The 17,484-nt window shown below is 32.3% G+C and overlaps 1 protein-coding gene across 1 annotated transcript; it reads right to left on the reverse strand.

Annotated features, from left to right (window-relative positions):
- Nucleotides 1–10,791: 10,791 nt before the first annotated feature.
- LOC128983464 (guanine nucleotide exchange factor MSS4) lies at nucleotides 10,792–16,346 on the reverse strand. Its single transcript, XM_054402761.1, has 4 exons — nucleotides 16,187–16,346; nucleotides 15,270–15,416; nucleotides 12,261–12,517; nucleotides 10,792–11,066 (listed from the first exon to the last, which is right to left on the reverse strand). The coding sequence occupies exons 2-3, from the start codon at nucleotides 15,396–15,398 to the stop codon at nucleotides 12,269–12,271; spliced, it is 378 nt and encodes a 125-aa protein (XP_054258736.1). The 5' UTR covers nucleotides 15,399–15,416; nucleotides 16,187–16,346; the 3' UTR covers nucleotides 10,792–11,066; nucleotides 12,261–12,268.
- Between the last annotated feature and the right edge of the window lie 1,138 nt (nucleotides 16,347–17,484).

The raw sequence follows: 17,484 nt of genomic DNA on the forward strand, positions 1-17,484 counted from the left end.
CAGGATTATTGTATAAGCTTTGTCAGCTGATCAAACGTCATTGATCATGATCAGCTGTGTTTAATACAGACTATCAGCTTCTCTAAGTCAATGTTGCCATAGTTCAAGCAACTGGCTAATGACGTATCAACTGGTTCTAGTTTAATCTATGGTTCTACTATTGTATCTTGAGCTTTATTAATTTAAGATTTTCTAGATATTATTGATTTAATTTAACAATAAATTAACAATTATGTAATTTAGAGTTAGCTTTTATTTTAGTAATCATATGCCAGAACAGAAGTGACCTTCTCATCCCATTGTAGATTTTGAAGCTCGTTTTTCGTGTCTAGTTCATGTTGGGTGACAGTAATCGCTAGTGTCGACGAAATTTTGTTTATATAATTGTTAGGTTAATTCCATGATTTGCGCTCTACTGTTTGGTTATAAGATAGGGGGACGAGTAATTGTTTAAGATTAGGTCGTTTTATTTGGTTAAACGAGGTTCTAAATTACTGAAACAACAAGAAAAAAATTGAAATTGTAAACAAAACATGACCTGTACAGTTTACCGGACGGAACTAATAATAAAATTGTCTTCAGCCGATCCGGTTTATCCGGTTTATCTATGGTTGTATTCATTGGATTTCTTAGAGTTTAGCATTGACAACATATTTCATTTTTAAAATCAGATGTAAATGCACTAAGTAATATCGTAATATCCCTTACTATTAGTCTAGTAGAACTAGACAATAAATTTCTAGGTTAAATAAGTCGCTAGTTTAATAATAAACAAATTGCAAACTTCAATTGAGTGATCAAAAGTCATCACTGGTGTAAATTCCAGATTTTTATCGAACTAGTCTATTATATAACCAAGGAAATTATAGTGTTGAGTTTTACTCACGATGTATATTTTCACAGAAATAGCAACTGATAAACGGGTAAGTTAACGAGAAGGAAACTTCTTGAGATCAAACTTTTCAAGCTTACACTTATCCGTGTAATTTTTAATCCTCTAACTAAAGAGAGATTTTACCTGCTTAGTTTTTCGACAAATATGCCTAATGCTTTTGCAAGACATATTTAAAATACCTGACAGAAAGCAAACTTGCATAATAAATTAATTTCTAACTATCGAAATTCCCAAGTGGATTTAAGTGCGTTGCGTTTAATAAAGTGAAACCTAATAATTTATTTGAAATGATTCAAGTCTATACAAAGACATGTATCTCTTGGTAAAAAACTAAACAGACAGTTATAATAAATCAGAAGCAAACAAAAACAAGAAAGAGCTTTAATATTGCAATTTCTGCAAAGGAAAGCCATTTTATTAACCAAAATAATTACTCTTAAATTTACATTCGTAAATCAAACCCCTCAACATCCATAAAAACTTTTGAATAAAATTCTTTACCTTTCAGTCTTTCCATTTTCCTTCAGAATGCATATTAGAAAATTTTCCTCATCGTTTTTGACTCGTAAATCATGATCCTAAAAATCCAGACACACTCCTCACATTTTCTGCCCTCTAAGTTTTTTTTTTCTAGAAGCAAACCTATTTAAGGAAGACATGGAGACTTGGGGAGGGATTTCTATTCAGATTAAGAAATAAATAATACTGTACATGAAACTTGTAGTTTTCGATTATATTTTAAAACATCTCTCGTATAAAATAAACTGATAGTCAGTTTATAAGTTTTCAGAAATAAATTTTATGAGTGAAAATTTTTTACCTAATTATCATATGATTCTCAAACTCATACTTAACTCTCCCTAGAATCATTGATTTAAGTCATTTAGGATGCAATTCTATACGTTTGTGTTGACATAGTTAACTTACAAAAGTATTAATTTGGTTACACATAGATTGAACTTATACAGAAGTTAAACAAGGTCTAACAATCAGCACTGATGGTTAATTATGTTTCTTGAACTAGTTTGTCTCTAATTAACAGGCAGAGTTAAGGGGGAACTAAACTAATAGATTGAATAGACACTTGAATCCAAACTTTGAAAATAACAATTAATTGCATTGATAATTAAATGAGTTTTAAGAAGGCCTATTCTGTTATAAACAGAAAATATATTCACATAACACTAGCAGATTTATGGGAATTGAAAAACTATGTTTCTTTACAGCTTTTTCATTTAATTTTCCATAAGCTTTTACAGTTATGTTTTTTATTATTATTAGTTTGTATAACCGTACTCATCGTGTATGTAAATATAATGTTCTAGAATGTGAACGTGGGTCATAAAAAAACTCATCCTGTATGCGAAGGTATTTATAACGTAAATTTATGACATTTTGAATAATTTGATATAAGTGAATAATTTCAATTTGACATTTTGAAACCATTCCACGAGTATATGGTGGGAAACAGACTTAAATTTAGACCAATATATATTTTATAACTTCTGCAGTTAGTTTTTAAGATGCTTTTCAGTTAAATAGTTGTTAGATGTTAACCAAAATGTTGTAAAATTACTTTGTACACATTTTGATTTAAAACTAACGATCCCTTACAAAATACAATAGTAGTTAAAAAAATATTTACTTATAATTTCAATCAGAATGACGTTTCAAAAACAACTGGTGAAGCATGGAAGAAAATTAGTAAAATACTTTAAGTAAGCAATCACGATTAAAATGTACTCAAATTGGAAAAAGTTAATATTTCTAAGAATTGGTTGGTTTACCAGAAAATCACTTTAATTGTTGTTGTTGATGACTAAACATAATTAGATATCCAGTCAACATATTTACCAGGAATAATTAATCTTACAGTTAATTAATCTTGTTTTCGAGTTGTTTTCAGAATCAAATTAAAACAGAAAAACGTGCAAAAAAACTTGAGGTTTTGATGGATTGGTTATTTAGATGTGACACAATATATAGCTGTAACCAACTAAAAACATTAAGAGTGGTTCATGCAGTTTATGGCCTTAGTTATTTTCTCATGTAAAAAAATACAGACAAATCAAATTTACATTATGGTGGTTACCAATTTTTTGTTCTAATCATTTCAACATCAATAAAAGATGCACATCCTTTACCAATAACCAGGCAAGGCAAGTGTTGCTTAGATGGGAAATATATAAACTGAAAAATCAACATTTGATTGTAAAATAAACAAATCACGTCCATCTCTACCAAAAGAACACGTAATATAAAGTACAGTATGAGTATACACTGAATACTATATCCAGTTAGGAATGAGCCAAACATGGAGATAACATCGAGGGACTGGATAATGTTATTAATCCGTGAGAAAAATGGTTCTCTGAGGGAACTTTGAAAGTTTACATCGAGTGAATGTCATTTGTCATGTCTAACTAGAGTTTACCTGCCGCGGGCGACAGTTCGCATATAAATAGGGCTTTTGTTACTTATTTGACTTTTATTTTGGTGCTATTTAACATGGCTAGGAAATCTGAATTTTTGTATAAAGATAGCTTACGGCTGTTAAATTTAAATTACAGTAGGCCTGTCATAAAGAATATTATGGAAATGATTTCATTTAAGAAATTTGTAATTAAACAACGAAAAACCCCTGAACAGGGGAAAAATATTTAAATCCAGCGAAATTTTCAATAAAGTTAGATCAACAGTTATTGGTTACATACATTTATATTGTATTAAATAATATATTTTCCTACAGTTACCTAACAATGTACATGTTCTCTCACTGATTTGAGAAAGCAAAGTGGCCAATTCGCTCATCAGTGAGACAATGTTAACATTGTCTCACTCTAATTACTTTGTCTCACTCCAGATTTGCAACGTGGAGGCACTTTTTTTTACCAATTTATTTGTTTTGTGGTAACTGTAGGGAAAAATATAATGTGCAACTAGAGTGCATAGTGCAATCGCCTCACTCGAGAAACCATTCCTCATCTCCCTATGGCTCGTGAGTAAGGATTTCTCTTGAGTGAGGCAATTGCTCACTTTTCTCACTAGTTGCAGAAATAACTATACTGTATATCATACAATGAAAATAGCATAACAATGTTAGAATTTTGTTGTACACTTTCTTAAAAGTAACAGGGTTAAATTTATTAATACGGGCTAAACAAATTATTAAACTGTGTTTTCTAAGTGAGATTTTGTAAAATTAAAACTCCAGAACAAAGAGCTACCAAACTGTTCTAAACAATCTAAACTTTTTATTGCTTAAACCCAATCATACAATTTAACGTGCAAGACGAAAACACAACCGTTAAAGAAGTCTAACAAGAATTTAGTAATATGGCAAAAGAGAATAAGACCAACTACTGAATTGATACATGCAGTAATATAGGCTACATCTAGGTGAAATACAAGGTAAGCTATGACAATACAAGATAGATGTCATAAGATGTCCCTTGGGCCATCACTGATGTCACACTGACATCTCTGTGAGACGAACATCTGGTCTGATGTCTACTGTCTCATATAACATACTATAGTTCGGCCGCTTAGAAAGCGACCTCCTCTAGCATTGGTTTAGCATTAGCACGCAGGTCGTTTTCTATGCGGCCGAACTATACATACAAATTTTAGTGTGTAACAACAATGCAAACATATGAAGGATTTTCTTCATTAGCAAGTTTTTTTTGTTTCTGGTTTACATTTGGGTTGTTCAAGCATTCAACTGAAGAATCAGCTGTTTTTAAAAATTTCACTAAAAAACTTTCTATTATAAAGTAAGTTTGGTCAGCACATTCAAAGATCCTGTGGTGCTGAGTCAGCACCACAGGATCTTTGAATGTGAACTCTATGTATGAATCAAAAGTTAGAAAGACGAAGCCCTAAGGTAAATTACATTTAGTTATTATGTGTCTCTTCACTAGATCTTAACTTTTGAAAAGACCCCTCAAACGTAAAAATCGATTTATTAGTAGTGAAAAAGTGGTGTTTCAGAAATCCTGTATTTATATTAAGTATATTTATGGATTGTAAGCTAATTTAAAGTGCTCATTCCTATAGATTTCTATAATCTTTACACTACAATCTTGAGTAAACCAAAAATATAACTTCCATGTTATGGTTATACCACAGAAGTTCATGTCCAGTGACACTGATCGTTAGTGTCGATGATTTTTTCTATTATTTTAGGGCTAATTTAATGATTTGTGCTTTACTGTTTCGTTATATAACAAGAGGGTGAATTATTGTTTATGGTTAGGTCTTTTTTCGTTCAACAAGGATTTTAATAACTGAAATGGCCAGAAACAAATTGTAAAAAAACACGACGTGCACCGGACAAAACTAACAATAATTTATTTTCGGCTGATCCATAAGGACGAGAAATCTACTAAGGGATATGTTTCATCTAGGGTGGTTATACGCAACAGTTATTGCTATGATAAATGTATTTTGTAGAGGATAAAAACTTTTACATAAAACACTCTTATATAAAACGGTAATTAATTATTTGGAAGTAATTATAGGTGTTACACTTTATAGGCTGAAAAAGTTGTTTACTTCATTACGGGTGTTTTGCTTGAATTAGGCTTCTAAGAAGTCAAAAACAACTCTCCTAAAGGCAACAAGTTTCAACTAATCAAGTAGGGAAAATAAGCCAGCGTTAGAAACTCATTAAAGAGTGTGCAGAAATTCGTTAAACAACTTGTCACTAACAGACTTTGGGGTTCTTCATCTAAATTTACCATACTTTTTCATATAAAAATGTTTATAAACATATTTTACACTCTTATCTATTATTGAAAAACTTATGGTTTAAATATTAGTACTAGGCTTACTTGATATATACACTTTTGTTGTTTATTCATCATTGTATGTGTAGAAATAAACGTTTATTATGCCCGATTATTGTTAGGTCCCTGTGTGATGAAGTATATTTTCGTCATATCACAAAATCATTTAACAAACTAAGCTAGAACATGAAGATACATTTCATTTAAAGATAACCTCCCAAAACTACTTCCAGCTTATGCTCAATTCTTCTAATGTAAATAAAGCAGCTTTTAGTAAGTGGTTTCATTGCTTTGTCCATTACGATTGTGTAACTGTACAATGTACCACCGTTATGTCGAACTATCGACAAGATGTAACTATAATCTTCCCTAATAAATCAATCGATAAATAATTTTGATCCATGATTGCTTACAATCAAAATTTACAACTTATTTATCAACAGTTGACTTTTACCTCCAAGGGATTGAAAAAGCTTTTTACTCCTTAGGAATAAAAAAGATGTTTACTCCCTAGGAATTAAAAAAGATGTTTACTCCCTAGGGATTGAAAAAGAGTACCGGTAAGGTTTAGTCCCCCCCCCCCAAACCATGTATTAAAAACAGCTGTTTGTTGCAGTATAACGAAAAAGTATTTTATTCGCTGGAAATCATTAGAGTAGTTAAAGTTCTCGGCCACCTGAGTTGTAAAGCTGCAACTTGTCGGTTAAGTAGCCTCGTGTACCTCAAACTGCCTCGCCAGTGAAACTTTATATTGCACAACAAGTTCTGAACAAACTACTCTAACAAGTATCCGTAACTTGCCTTCTTGAGAGGTTCTTCATTAGTTAAATTAATTACAAAACTGACTCATTATTTATGTTTTTTAAGATTAAAAATATTAATCATTGATGTCTTGAATTTTTGTTATATAGTTTCTTAAAAATATGTAGTATGAAACCGACACAGACAATTAATTTATTATCTAATGGATTTTTGATTCTGCAGCAGTATTTTAGTACAGAAATGCATTAAATTAAGAATTAATTTTGTTTAACATAATGCAAGTATTAATTGAATAATTGTGCTAGTTAATTTGTGATAAGACTACCAAGTTGATTGACTTATCATAAATTTAAATCTATTTCTAGCAATACTTAACTTAAGAGATGCTTTCTTTCATTATTAATAAATTATAAGAGCTAAGTTACCGGTACATTAAGTATTCAGAATTAAAATTCTCAATCAAACATGAATAATTTATTGGCTAGAAGGTGTTTGGTAGTCAGTGTCACAGATTTTAAGGCATTATTGTACACAAAAATCACAAGAAATACATAATTCGTTGAATTATATCTCACTCCTCTTTCCAGAAACAGACATTTTTAGATTTATTCAATTGTCATTGCTTAAAAATTTAATTTTTCAGCTTATAGCTAACATAATAAAATACACTCTTACTTTTAGCGAATTTCCCATATAGGGAATAAGCTATTACCGTAGTACTCATGGTAAGACCTGGACGCTGGACCGATTTTTTTTTTCGTTTTGAGGTCCCTAGAGGCCAAAAACACCATCCGTTCAAATTCATATATATATATATATATATTTATATATATATATATATATGTGTCCGTCAGCACGATAACTCGAGCAAAAATGATCCGATTTTGATGAAATTTGGTACAAACGTGTAAACCTACGTCTATTCGAACGAGTTCGCGATCCAGCATGATCAGACCATGGGAACGGGTGTTTACGGGGGGTTTTATGGGGTAAAAATAGGTTTTTCCCAATTTTGACCCAAAAAACATAAAATTTAGCAATTAATTTCCAAACCATTTTGTAGAGCTTCAAAAAACAAATAATTTAGTATATTGAAGCGTTATTATGCGCCTAATGGTTACGGAGAAAATTCCAAAAAACTGTAAATTTAAAATTCCCATGTTATTCTTATGGAGAATGAATAAACTGTTGTAGTTTGCTTGTTTATGAACATATTTTGATCAAATTTGGAAAATGTTTTTATTTCTTACTAACTATTAACATTTTACAAAAAAAAACAGTTTTACCCTCCCTGATGCAGCAAACCTAAGTTCTTGTTAAACTAATTCTATTTAAATCGGGAATAAATGTTATATTTTTAAGTAGACATTTCAGTGTAAATCCAATCAGTCAAATGGAAATTCGCTTAGTCTGCAGGTTTGCTGCGGCGGGGGTATTTTACACTATTTAGTAGCTTGGGGCCTTTTATTAAAAAAGGCCATGCAAAAACACCCCAATCCGTGGTGGAAAAAGCAATTCCCTAAATACTTTTGGTAAACATAGTTTAAACATGACAAAATACCGTACTTAAAATAAAATAAGTACAAATTACAAAGTATTTACAGTAGTACATTATCTTGGGCGTCAATATATGCTTCAATATACATATGTCTATATTACTGTGCTATATAGGTCTGTGTTATATAGGACAATATTAGTACAGTAATAGTTAATTACAGGCACAATAATAGGTTCAGTCTAAAATTACCAAAATTTGACCAGTCCCTTAAAACAAATTACACTGTAAAACGAACAAAATAACTACTTCCCTATAAGGAAATTCGCTGATAAGATAAAGTAGTTAAACCTTGCAAGTTTACACTAGTCTAAGCTAATTTTACTTGTGTTTATTCTCAACTTGAATCAAAACACATTATACAGTCAAAGTTATTATCAATATCTCTGCAAATCCTTGAATGATAAACCAGCCGAGATGACAGCACTGAGTTATTGTAATGTCAAAGCTACATCATTTGTTTTCGAGAAAAATTACTCTCCAAGGAAATTCTACCAGAGCATCAAACTTCATTCATTATTTTGGTTTGCTGATAACAGAATTTCACTGAAACATCAAATAAAACCGATTTATGGTTTTGGTAAAAAATAAAAATTACAAAATTAAATATTGTATCCAAAATTTTATGTTTTCATCATATTGTACGGAAAGCAGCCGTTTTTGTTCTCTAAATCGTCTGCAAATTCATAGTTTTCGGGTAACTTCAAATAGGGAACAGAAAAATACATGGCAAATTTTTAGATTCGCTAACCTCAAAATGTTATCAGTGCATTATAAAAACACTGCTAATCACACGATATTTAAAGTTATAATTGTAAACTACAGAAATGTAAACAATGATGACGACTTTGTATAACCTCAAATTATGAGGTTCAATTTTGTAATAAATAAAAAGGTTATTTTCACATTATGATGAAAATAGTTGTTCGTTACACGGACTGATAGTCTTTTTGCTACTTAATCGTGCCAAACTCGGCAGCGCCTCGCTTTTGCGTACTAAAATGAGCCACTTTTGCTCCTAGTGATAAAAACTGCTACTGCTTTAAAAAATAAAAAAAATATCTATGGTCTAGGGTTTTGTATTGTCAGCAATCTTCACATGACTAAATAAGCCGTATAAACTAACAAATGCTTTCTCCTATTCCTATTAGCTTGACATAGATAAATTGAACATTCTGCTACCTTATGAGTGGCAAAAGAAATACAGTGGGAAACGTGATGGGGTAAATATAAACAGGGTTTCCCTTTATTTTATGGGCCTTTAGTCCAGGAATTATATCTTAACAGTAGAGAATTCAGAGACACCCTATATATTTGAATAGTTTGATGTTTACTGATTTCAAATTGAAGACTGAACACTCGAGGAAGAGGTAACACAAGAGGATGTGTTCACTATGGAATCGAGGAACACTTCGTATGGCACTTGATGTGAATAGCTCTTGATTTATTAACCTGCCTCAAACCCTCTTAACCCTTGTTGCTGTGCTCAACCCCTTTCAACTTCTGAAACAATGGTAAGCTTCCACACTGTTTAAACTTGTTTCATTGTTCATAGATTGTTTTGCAAGTTCTGAGGTGGGACTTTGGGTAGTATAATAAATGTAATTAATGTATCTCTATGAGCTAAAATGTTTACATATGCTTACACAAAAATTCCTTTAATTTTACACTAGCTGAATTAAATACGTGAAATACTTTTGTAAAACTCGGTAATACGGTACATTATTGTTCTATAATGAAAATATAAACTCAATTCTAATTTATAATAGTTTTTTTGACAATTTGATTGGACTTTTTAGTTTTAGGTAAAATCTGGTTGCAAAATACAAGGAAATATTATTAAATTAGATTGGCGTGTAATAAGGTTTGTGCGAAATTCGGAAAACTTCCCCTACCAGACTTTTACTACCTACTTTGACAATGTTTATTCAAAGTAATTTTGATCTATACAAACAACAAAAGCAATGGTAGTGAGAGAGGGTTCCTGTTCACACTCTAAAATTATTCAATTTAAAACATCCTAATATCTTTAGCAAATTAATTTAACACAATGCATTTTCCACACAATTTGGCACATCTCCATTTTATTAAATCATCCACTCTTTTGAAATGGAATGAACTTAGAGAAAGAGGAAATATTTACATGACACAGTTCCATCAGTCAGATTTTACTTAGAATCACAAGAAGCCATTCTGCCTCTTTATAGCAATCTTAAATGTTCTTTTCATCAAGACGAATCATTTCTCCAGGCATTTCTTCTCATTTTCTTGATGCATATTGTGCGGGTGATTTCGTTGCTGCTCTTAAGAATCTATTTGAACGCATCAGATAATTTATGGATTATTTTTTTCTATTCATTCTGTTTAATAATCTATTGATATTACCATATATTGATATTATTCAATGTATATTAATTGAAGATCAAGTAATTAACAGATAATTGTTTATGATATTGAAATAAAGTATGGTAGTTTATATGTGTGTAAAATGTTGCAATTAATATTTATTTCTATTATATTTTTGAGAAAACTAGATTATATTGGCTTAAATTATTAAATACATTTTCAAAAAAATTTAAATTCTTAAAAAAAACATTGTGTCACACTATTGGCCCAAGAGATAATTAAGTGTGCTCCTCCAACCTTCCTTGCAGGGTAATTTTTCGATTCCTTTCACGCCCACAACTAATTTAAAAATTCTTGCACCAGTGGGACGGAGGCCACGGATCCTATTTCCTATAGATGCACCAATAACTATAAATCATAAGGAAAAGAAAACAAGCGGAGGTATATTATGTTTGGTATTTTTATTACAATTTTCTGTTCAAAACTGTGTTTCTAATAATATAATATTTTATAAATAGACAGATGTAAAATGTATAAAAAAGGTTAAGGTAACATTAAAGACACACATCCACTTATTTAGCAGAAAATAAAGACATCTGATCTACTATATTCAGTCGTGAGAAAAAAGCTTTGCACCCAGAAAAAATCTAGGAATAACCTTGACCTCTAAATTAGTGTTTGAAAATAGTGTGGTGAATGGTGAGTCTCCTTATATCAGCACCTGTAAAAAATCGTCAATTTAACGTAGGCCTGTTGTAGTCGCAAAAAACAAACCAAACCTAACAGTTTTTTATATTTTTTCTGTGTTAATTGTACAACACTTCAGATAAGTTACTACCGGTAAATCATTTGGTTTTTTTAAGCTCTTTAATATGATTATTTTACGGATGGTGTTTTTGGCCTCTTAGAACCTCAAAACAAAATAGTAAAGGTTTTGGGTCTGGTTATTTTCAAAAGACACTTGTACGCAAGTAGCTTATTAATTCCTTAAATGGAAAATTTGCCGAAATTCCCTGTATGGGGTAACTTGTTAACATTCCCTATATGGGAAATTTGATAAAAATGAGTGGGAAATGGAATCTTTTCAAACCTTTTTTCATCCCTGTTCCTCCAGCCACCCTCTTAGGCAGCTGAGTGAATAACACTGACTGGACTACATAAAGCCACCTGTTGGCAAGATTTTTTTCCCTCCGCCAATGGCATGTTTATGTTTTTTTTTTTAGAAGGGAGCAGTCCAAACCATCTTATTAACCTATAGATAGCATCAATAGTCAAAAGGCTAGTTACAAATGGCAGCTTGGTCCAGAATTGACCTCACTTGGAATCGAACTAGCATCATTCAGATTTGAAGGCGAGCACAATAACCATTTGGCTACCTATACAGTAGACTCCCTCTTATCCGTACTCCTCAGGACCGAGGCCAGTCCGGATAGCGTCCAAAAACTCGTTAAAACGGACCGTTAACTGTGATATTCAACTTAAATTTAGGAGAACATTGTATTTAGACACCTGATTACTGGTCTCAAATATTTCCCACGAGAACAGTCATTTCAGTACCGCCCACTTCCAGCTGATGTAGTCCGGTTAAACCAATGTGCTGATAAAAATTGTCCGGTTAAAGAGATCTAGTCTGGTTAAACCGATGTCGGGATAAGAGGGAGTCTACTGTACAATGCTAGTTTTAGTTACAAGATCCATAAAGATGCCCCATCTGCGGCAAAATATATATTCTACAGTAAAACTCTATTTAAAGAACTTGGGCAAAAAAATTTTAAATTACCTAGGCTATTCAAATATTTTGCGGTACACAAAGTAAGATAATAACCTGTTTATTTAATCCGCTGTGATTACTGTCCAACGACTAGTTAAGTTAGAATTGGTTCAGTTTAATTGTTAAACAATTGTAAAAACTCACCCCAGAAGTCACTCGGTGCCTTCATACTTGACTCGTCTCACAGCCAGATAGCTAGATTTGGTCTCCAGGTCTTGCCAACCTAACGGTCCCAATTCACAGTCCGCACAGATCAGGAACTTTTTTCCGTCTACTGTGTTTGTGTAACCGATATTTTCAAAATTGTACATATTATCAATTTGCCAATATTCCTTAAGTACTTCTTCATCGGTTTCTCCTTCTTGTAAAACCTTCTTGGACACGATATTTGGTAATGAGTACTGAAAAAGTATTATGATTAATAATTAAACTTGTTATAGGGCCTATTCAGGCTTTCTAATTTGTACCAGTATGTTTGGACACGTTTTTGTCCCATTTTAGAGTTTTGTTCATCTAATATTAGCCTATTTGATCTTTTCAATCACTAGGCTATATTTAATTAGTGAGCATATTGTATTTTTTTCTGGTATTTACACCATAATGTTGCCGTATTTTGATACTTGTACAGTAATGTTACCTACCATAGTCAAGTAGTATATGTTAGTGTTTTCATTGAGAAATCGGGTGATGTTTTAAATAAAGGAGCTCATATATTCCCATGACGTCATATCATGCCACAACCGCTGCTTAAATCCCCTCTCTTCACAACAGTCCACACCATGTTAAGACACTTAACAACACTTAAATGCTCCCATGTGGCCTTCAAAGCAGAAAGTAACGCAAGTTATTTACATCAAACCATAGACAAATAAAATAAATATAGACTGTCAAAGGAAGGATCTGGCACCCACCACAAGGAGTGCCGTGTAGTTACGGAGGACACCGCTGCAGGCGAGAAGCGCAGGAGCTGTATGCGATCAGTAGACGCTGCAGCGGTGTGCGCCATAACCACATGGCAAACATAGCGGTGGACGCCAGAACTTATGCTAACCGCAGCACAGCTGACGGTCTATATTTATTCTTGTCTATGATCAAACATACCACCCGTAACTCCCAAGTATAGTTCATATAGAGTTTAAATATTGGTTATATGAGACAACAATGAAAATGTAAACAAAATAATCGTTATCTAACTAATATTATAAATGCGAAAGTTTGTGTGTTTGTTTGTTTGTTTGTGTGTTTGAAGTTCAATCACGCAAAAACCACTAGACGGATAGGGCTGAAATTTGGCATGATGATAGCTTACATTCCTGATTAACATATAGGCATATTCTTATCTCAAAAATTCTTTCGGGCTCCGCCCCAGTGGCTCTGTAATTCCGCATGTTAACCTTATGAGTATTCATATTTAAAGGGAATTAAAGAATTTAGTCAGCTGTTTCAACTAAAAAAGTTGGTTCTATGATATGGAAAAGCATTAAAAAGTTATAAGATTTGCCAACAGGGTGCAGCACTATATTTTTTTTCATTTATGAGAACAGCTAATTTGAACTAAGCAGCAACAAAAAACTGTGATTCGAAATGAGAACGAGAACTGTCAAAGTAGGATTATTTACAGTTATGTTTATGTTTTTCATTTAATGAATAATTTGTGATATTTTGTGAATTGTTGATAATTTATTTTTCTCTATTGTTTAGGTGAAGTGGTAGAATATTATGGCTACCGGTATGGTAGATGTGTAATACCTACTATAGAATACTGTAAATTTAAAAAAAACAAATTTTATCAAACTGTGTCCTCCCTTATTGCAAACGCAAAGCTTGAGTATAACTGCAATAAGCATTTTATACTTACATATTCCAACCCCGTACGAAGGACGGGTACTCTGCTAGTACTAACATAAAAGCCTACCTAAAGGGTAAATTATACAACACTAAAATAAAGCATTTAAAAGAAATTATAAAATACCAGTCAGAAAACAATTATTAAGATTTTAGGAATATTTCTGTTGAAAGTTAATAATAGTTCTTAAGTAGGTTAATTTGTGATTTCTTTAAATTAAGTTAATACTTAAAATAATGATTATAGGTATTATTTTAACGTACAAATGATCCGCAATAACCTAGAAAATGAAAACACACAGTACTAGAATTGTACTACTTTGGCCGCTAACCATTTTTGGTTAGGTGGACGAGTCTACTGCAGAACGTCAACAAAAGCAGTCAGCATTTCTCAGGCATTGCTGAATTGACGGCTTGTACGCCTTCTGTCAGTGTTTGTCATTACAATGTTTTAATATTGACATGATTGTGTCAAGGACGGTATAGTTCAAGTCAAACTCAATAAAAAAAATAATTGTATTTTTAAAAACTGAAAGATCCACCTAATTTTGTTTGTGTTTAATCCTGTAGAGTGTTGGCTTGGTGTCTTTTAATAATGTACTCTACTGTAGTAGACTCCATCTTATCCAGGCACTTTTAAACTGGACATCGATTTAACCGGACTACCCTCGGCGGAAATGAAATCTCTTTAACTGGACAATTTTTATCAGCACATTGGTTTAACTAGACTAAATCGGCAGGAAGTGGGCGGTACTGAAACGACTGTTCTCGTGGGAAAGATTTGAGACCAGTGACCACGTGTCTAAATACAATGCCCTCCTACATTTAAGTCAAATACTATATAACTTACAGTTTTTTGGGGACATCGGTTTAACCAGAAAACCTGTTTACCGGACTGGCCTTGGTCCTGAGGAGTCCTAAGAGGGAGTTTAATGTAGGCCTAGTGTAATTAAAGTAAAAAATAAATAAAAATAAAAAGTGTTGAGCATGTTTGAGTTATTGTTTTCCTTGATATCACTGGCCTAATTTAAATACATTGTAAATCAAAATACCAACTATGGATCATTTTTTACTCACTAAGCATTGTTAATAAAACATACAAGTTTAGGCCTACTGTATAAGTCTTTGACTTCCTAATGTGGTAGGGGTACGTTAAACGCTTAACCTCAAAATCTCAAACACCTCTGCATTATCCGAGATTCTCCGTAACCGAGGTAGTCTCCCCCCAACAACCCCAACAACCTCGGGTAATCGGGAGTGTACTGTAAGTTATAGGCTATTCGTAACACAAACTAATTTATCACTCACCTCAATTTCTTTATACTGCCCAACTCCTACACACAAAATCTTTGATGGACATCGTACACAAAATACCGCTCTTTTATTTTTTCCTTCCTCAATCAACTCTTCAACAGGAATGTTGCCTCCGTCAGCCATATTCTATCTATAAAGCATCTGTTACTTAAACAAAGTAAAAAAATTAGCTTAATCACATTAATTTGATGGGGTTTCTATACTAGGACTAAGTTATTCAGAAAGAATATAAGATTCCAAAGGTCTTTGTTTGGTGAGTAACAAGTTACTGGCAGGGCTGAGAGAGTTGTGATCTCACAGGTTGGTCTCTGATTTAGTAAGTGAATGTCAGTGTGCTTTAGAGTTAAAATAGAGCTTATTTGGTAGCCTACTTAAATGTGAGTTATAAATAGCCACTTCGGCCATTAGTACGGAGAGCCCCACCAACACACTGGAGTCATCTGTAATAATTTATTTACAGTATTGTAAACAATTATCGAGAACAAACAAAATGAAACATGAAAGAAATTTTTTCCTACGCCAGAGGCATTAAGGTTTAGGCCTAAGTCAACAAGAGATTAAACGCTAGGCTATTAAGGGAATGCGTCCTGGGTACACTTCCATATCTGTTGGCACAAACAACCGAATGAGTAATATTGATTAAGTTATTCTATTGTTTAAGTTAGTTTGATATATCGATTGGTTTGTTAGGTTAGGTTAACCTTACCTAACTAACCAAACTAAATCTCGTACTAAACAATCGATATATCGATTGATATTACTCATTCGGTTGTTTGTGCCAACAGATATGGAAGTGTACCCTTTTCAATGACATTATTTCTTACCAGAGACAAATTCAAAGTTTACTTTGTAGGCCTATTGCCTTATTAAAGTATGGTACGTTAATTTCCTATAACTTAAAACAACCTTACCAAATAATATGATGATAATGTCTTGAAAAATAAAGAAATTGATTAGGCCAACATCTATACGTTAATTAAACAACAAGCATAAGTTACTTTAAAGTAGGGATTACTAAAATTGACAGTTTTCGAATTTTGTGTATTTTGAGTTTTGACATTAGATTTTTAGGTTAAGAAGTTAGTCCGACCGAAGACTCCGAAGCAGTCACTCAGTTCAGTTCAGTCACTCCTTCCCACTCTACTCCTACTCCACAAATGAATGGTAGAGTAGAGTAGAACAAATATTAAAACAGCACTTTAAAAATCACTTTGACATTGATTATAAAAAATATTGTGTTTAGACAATTCCATACTCATTATTTGCATTCATAGTAATTATAATGTAGCTGACAATATACATTGTTCTTCATTTATTAGTTATTTTCCTTAAAGTAACTTTTTAAAGTAATTTTTCCTTAAGTAATTTTTCACTGCCGCTGTAAGTTGTCAAGCGGAGATTCTGTGTGTTTTCATGTAAAAATTGAGTATTCATAGTCAATATTCCATCAATTTAGAATGCCGCATTGCTACTTTAGAGATACTACGTCTCTTTCTTTAGATATGCATAATATAACATTGTTAATTTGAACCCCATACCTTTGATTTTAGAGATACTACCATAGATAAAACATACTCCCACTACGTCTCTTTCTTTAGATATGCATAATATAACATTGTTCATTTGAACCCCATACCCATACCTTTGATTAGAGAATGTAAAATCAAAGGCTTTATTATGAGAACTTTTTTTGCACATTAGTATAAACACAGAGAATACACCATTATTTAAAGTTTGGGATGGTAAATTGTCTGTAGTATCCATAAATAAATAAACACTAGGGCGTCATAAATGGCGTTAAGAATATTACAGCGGTCATATTACCCTACCACCTAAAAACTATGTGGTCAGGCGAAAGTAATTAATTATTGTCAATGTCGAAGAAACTCGGATATCCGATAAACGACTTTGGGTCATTTTCAATGGTCTTATTTCCATATATCTCGACTTATTGATGAAAGTCCAGAATGTTTGATAAATTTCATTATTTACGAATAGACCAGTCCTGTTTACATCATAAGTGAACTAATTATTTGATTTTTCCAGCAGTGACTTTATGAGGGCCTTTACAAAATCAAAATCGTAGATTATATTATATATGTTCTAATAGTCTATCTATTGTCAATGATTATCTAACGATTCAAAACGTGTTTGTCTCTAGACTGTGTGGATAACAGCTGTTTAAGCCAACTACCACCAAAAATATCAA

The sequence above is a fragment of the Macrosteles quadrilineatus genome, unplaced genomic scaffold (genome assembly GCF_028750875.1).
Source record: "Macrosteles quadrilineatus isolate MER2022 unplaced genomic scaffold, UCM_ALF_1.0 Scaffold_1__1_contigs__length_201487025, whole genome shotgun sequence".
In the NCBI taxonomy this organism is placed as follows: Eukaryota; Metazoa; Arthropoda; class Insecta; order Hemiptera; family Cicadellidae; genus Macrosteles; species Macrosteles quadrilineatus.

What these genes read in the sequence shown, in the direction of transcription:
- LOC128983464 (XM_054402761.1), bottom strand. Translation starts at nt 15,398, where the DNA reads ATGGCTGACGGAGGCAACATTCCTGTTGAAGAGTTGATTGAGGAAGGA. An exon ending in GGCAGTATAAAGAAATTGAG is followed by an intron (nt 12,518 to 15,269) that starts GTGAGTGATAAA and finishes ATACTTTTTCAG; the next exon opens with TACTCATTACCAAATATCGT.